This window comes from Micrasema longulum, unplaced genomic scaffold (genome assembly GCF_059751315.1).
Source record: "Micrasema longulum isolate JH-2025_06_02 unplaced genomic scaffold, ASM5975131v1 h1tg001372l, whole genome shotgun sequence".
NCBI lineage: Eukaryota > Metazoa > Arthropoda > Insecta > Trichoptera > Brachycentridae > Micrasema > Micrasema longulum.
The window spans coordinates 14,052-17,744 of record NW_028278558.1 but is presented as its reverse complement, the minus strand read 5'-3'; the positions used below and the strand labels follow the sequence as shown (position 1 = coordinate 17,744).

General features: G+C 44.6%; 1 protein-coding gene across 1 annotated transcript; it reads right to left on the bottom strand.

The window, feature by feature from the left end:
- Positions 1–426: 426 nt before the first annotated feature.
- Positions 427–2,093, bottom strand: LOC148275634 (uncharacterized). Its single transcript, XM_088235406.1, has 2 exons — positions 2,007–2,093; positions 427–1,967 (listed from the first exon to the last, which is right to left on the bottom strand). The coding sequence occupies exon 2, from the start codon at positions 1,109–1,111 to the stop codon at positions 458–460; it is 654 nt and encodes a 217-aa protein (XP_088091532.1). The 5' UTR covers positions 1,112–1,967; positions 2,007–2,093; the 3' UTR covers positions 427–457.
- Positions 2,094–3,693: the final 1,600 nt, after the last annotated feature.

Sequence of the window (3,693 nt, the reverse complement as noted above, 5' to 3'; positions counted from 1 at the left end):
TCTCAAACGCTCGCTGTTTTTGTTGAGGAAAGACCTTTGCAACTTTAAAGCGTCATTGTTTTCCCCCGCGGCTTCGAAGATCGAGTCATTCTGCTCGAGAATGTACTCGATCATTTCCTCATCGCGGGTTTCCTTTTCGATGCCTTTCAGTAGGACGGTCGGCATTAATCTTTTCCCCTCCTTGGCGACCAGGTTCCCCTTGGTCAACCTTGGGAGAGCAGCCCTAATTGTTTCGGCGTCATTGGATGTTGGCAGCTTGATGATAACCTTATTGTCCTTTGCAGGTATCATGGCGCTAACTCCAACCTTCAAGACGGATGGTCTGACATCTTGCCTTAATGTTGCCATGATATCTGAGCTCGTTTTGGATTTATCCAAAGAGCTCACGATGATAGCATGGGAGAAACCTGATGCTGCTATGGAAGCGTAGCTTATCGGACCGGCTGAAGGTTGAATACTAGCGATGGCGGTTTTCTGTAAGAGAGAAATTTTTTTCCTTCAAGAAACTCGTCTTTTGCTGCTGTGTTTTTCTCGACATCTCGGAAGTCGAATCGATGATGTCAGTGAACAGACTCATCAGGCCTTCGCGAGTCTCCTTTGTGATGTTCCCTTTCAAAGGGTCCACCATTCGCAGGCCTTTGGTTGAAAGGGAAATCATTTTCAAAGACATGGAATCGAGGGGCATATTTTCTGACTTACCTTCTTCCCTTCTTACTACTTCCTGGCTGAAAATCGGCAAAAGGGTCCTTTGAGAAGCAATTTCCAAAGTCGAAGGGGCTGGTACCTTTATCGTTGGCGCTGCTGTTTGGGACGTTGTCCCAGAACAGGAGAGAGTCGGCTCCTCTGTACCGGCTGACTTCGGTACTGCTTCCTTGGCCTTGGCTTGCATCTGGCGGGTCGATTTTTTTGGCGGCTGCGGCTTCTTTGATTGATCGGGCTTCTTTTCCATGATTGGAATGATTTTCTTTGGCTGGTCTTTCTTGATCTTTAGTTCCGGGCTGTTTTTCGATCTTATAATGGCCGGGAGAGAGCAAGGCGTCAAAATTGACGTCTCGAAGGGGTTCTTCGCAGGCGAAGGCGTCGCCGTGGCCTTTCTCTCCGGCGTCGACATTCTCAGCTGCTGATTCGCGGTTGGGATTGGACCTAGAAGGACGTCAGCGTCCCTCTCTAGCTGAGAGCTGGAAGCGGAGTGTCTATACCCTCACTCAGAAATTCCGGGTGAGGTAAAACCACGCTCGACGGAAACTGTCCAATCACCTGCGCTGATTTGATCCTGTTAATAAAAACAGGTCAAGCAGCCGAGGTGGTCGACCAGGAATGCGACCTTGACAAGGACCGGTGAATCTAAACTAAGCGAGAGCTGGTCGCTGCAGGACTAGAGTGGGTACTCGACACCTGCGCGCCAACCCGTTACCAAACCTCGAGAATGGCCAAAAGAAAAATAAATTCCTTCCCGCCAACCGAGGGCAGCCGCAAAAACTAAACCCTAGCCCGAGGAGGATAAAGCCTCACAACCGCGAACGAAATATAACCGGATCTGGTCCAACGACCTATCCCCGGCAACCCCGCCCGCAGCCGGACAAACCTGACACTACCCCGGGAGCGAAATGGCTTGAGAGGTTGGGGGGTAACTCTCTCGTTCACGTACCCTCCGCCCGCAACTGATACACCGAACACCCGCTAAGAGGGAGTGAGTCCTCTAGTTGGCGTCGATGCACAGCCGGAAAAAGCTAGCTGGTCCTCAGGTCTGCGGAGTGTCACCTACGTGACGGAAGAGTGCTCGAAAGCCGTGGGAAGGGGAAGGAAAGGGCACAAAAGTGAAGGACGCTCCTCAAGCACACGAAGAATCGACTGCACAGTCGAGAGAACGTCCCAAGAAACAACGCGCCCAAACTTCCTACTCTGTGGTACCCCACAGGTGGTTTCTCACTCAACCGACGTAGGTATAAACCGAAAAAACGCGATAACTTCCGAACTGCAAAAGATAAAAATATGCGAAAACGGACTTAAATGTTCTTCTTGACGAGCCGCGTCGAATCGTGTTTATTGCACAATTCTATCTTTTACCACTAGGAGAGCGTTCACCAAAAAAATGTTGATTTTTAGTTTTTTGTCAAAATTTTCACTTCACTTAACCTTTTTTGTTATTTTTGTTAGTGCTTTGTGTATGATTTTATGTGTTTATGTATTGTGTTGAAGCTGTGACATGGAATATTTGCACTTTCCGACATTTGTCTAGTGCCTATCCATCTTCGTCCCGCCCGCCCACGTTTTACCAAACAATGTCGCGATTCTCAGTCCAGTGTCATGCTTCATGCACAGGCGGTCACCTTGCGGTTTTTGCCAAGTGCGCGCTGCGTACACTAACCTAGTCACCACAACATATCCAGCAACTCGTGCGCATGTCGAGACTCGGAATTGGAATCAGCACCGTTGTCAAGGGAACCATGTAAAACCTTGACTGGAAAGGGATTAACATAAATTTATATTTCTATAACATAATAACAATAAATGTAACGAAAGTTACATAATAATTTATAACATTAAGTTACATAACAATAGATACTTAACAAAAGTTACGCACCTACTTCATAACAATAGATTTGTAGCAAAAGTAACATATCAACTTCAAAACAATAATGTAACAAAAGTTACATTACAGAGTCAGTCAAAACAACAAGTAACAACAAGTAAAAAAATAACAGTAACAACCGTAAAATGGTTAAACTATAGCAATTTAAATATAAAATATAGCTATGTCTATTGTTAGTGCATGCATATCACAGTTGAAAAGTTTTGGGTACCTGCCCCATTACTTGTTCATTAGCCTTATTTTTTCTATTATTAGTTTAGCGTAAGACACGAACTTTTGGGACAATGTGCTGTGCTGTAGAACTGTCCGAAAATTTTCACCTGCAATTTTTCTTTTGTTGCACTCTTTTTCCAAATCATACCTTTCTTTCGCAAACATTGGGCAGTGAAGGAAAAGATGTTGAACATTTTGCTCACTCAGCGTATCGCATGGGCAGGCACTGCTACTCTTCAATTTAAATCTGTGAAGATACGAAAGTGTAGCACCGTGACCTGTGAGAATTTGTGTTAATTCAAAGGTGTGTTTGTTTGCTTTGCCAAATTGTTTGCAGTCATTTAAATTTTCAAAGAAATACTTAGTTACTGACCCAGTGGAGCTTGTTTGGTAGCGGTTTTCCCATTCTTCGAGAGACTTTTCTCTTAGTTCCCTTTTTGCGTAGCTTAGCGGAAACTTTGTGTATAGCTTTACAGTTTTTACGTGTAAGGCTGCATCTTTCGCTAACTCATCAGCTCTATCATTTCCAGAGAGACCGTTATGACCACGTATCTACAAGAATTTGCATTTAATTAATTAATTAATTTACAATTAAATCTCGAGAAAAGAATTTCTCGAAATTTCTTGAAGATTTTTGTATGCATAATACCATGGGATTGTTAGGCGATCCATCATCTAGCGCCTGAATAGAGCTTTTTGAATCTGACAATAAGTTGACAGTCTTCCAGTTTTTCTTTTTGCTAGTGACCCATTCTAGTGCCTTCACAATTGCGAAGAGTTCGGCTTGGAATACCGTGCAGTAGTCTGCCATGGGAAGCTTCTTACTGTACAACTCTCCGGAATTGTCAAATGCGGCGAAGGCAGCGCCCACTTTCCCTCCAGTTTTA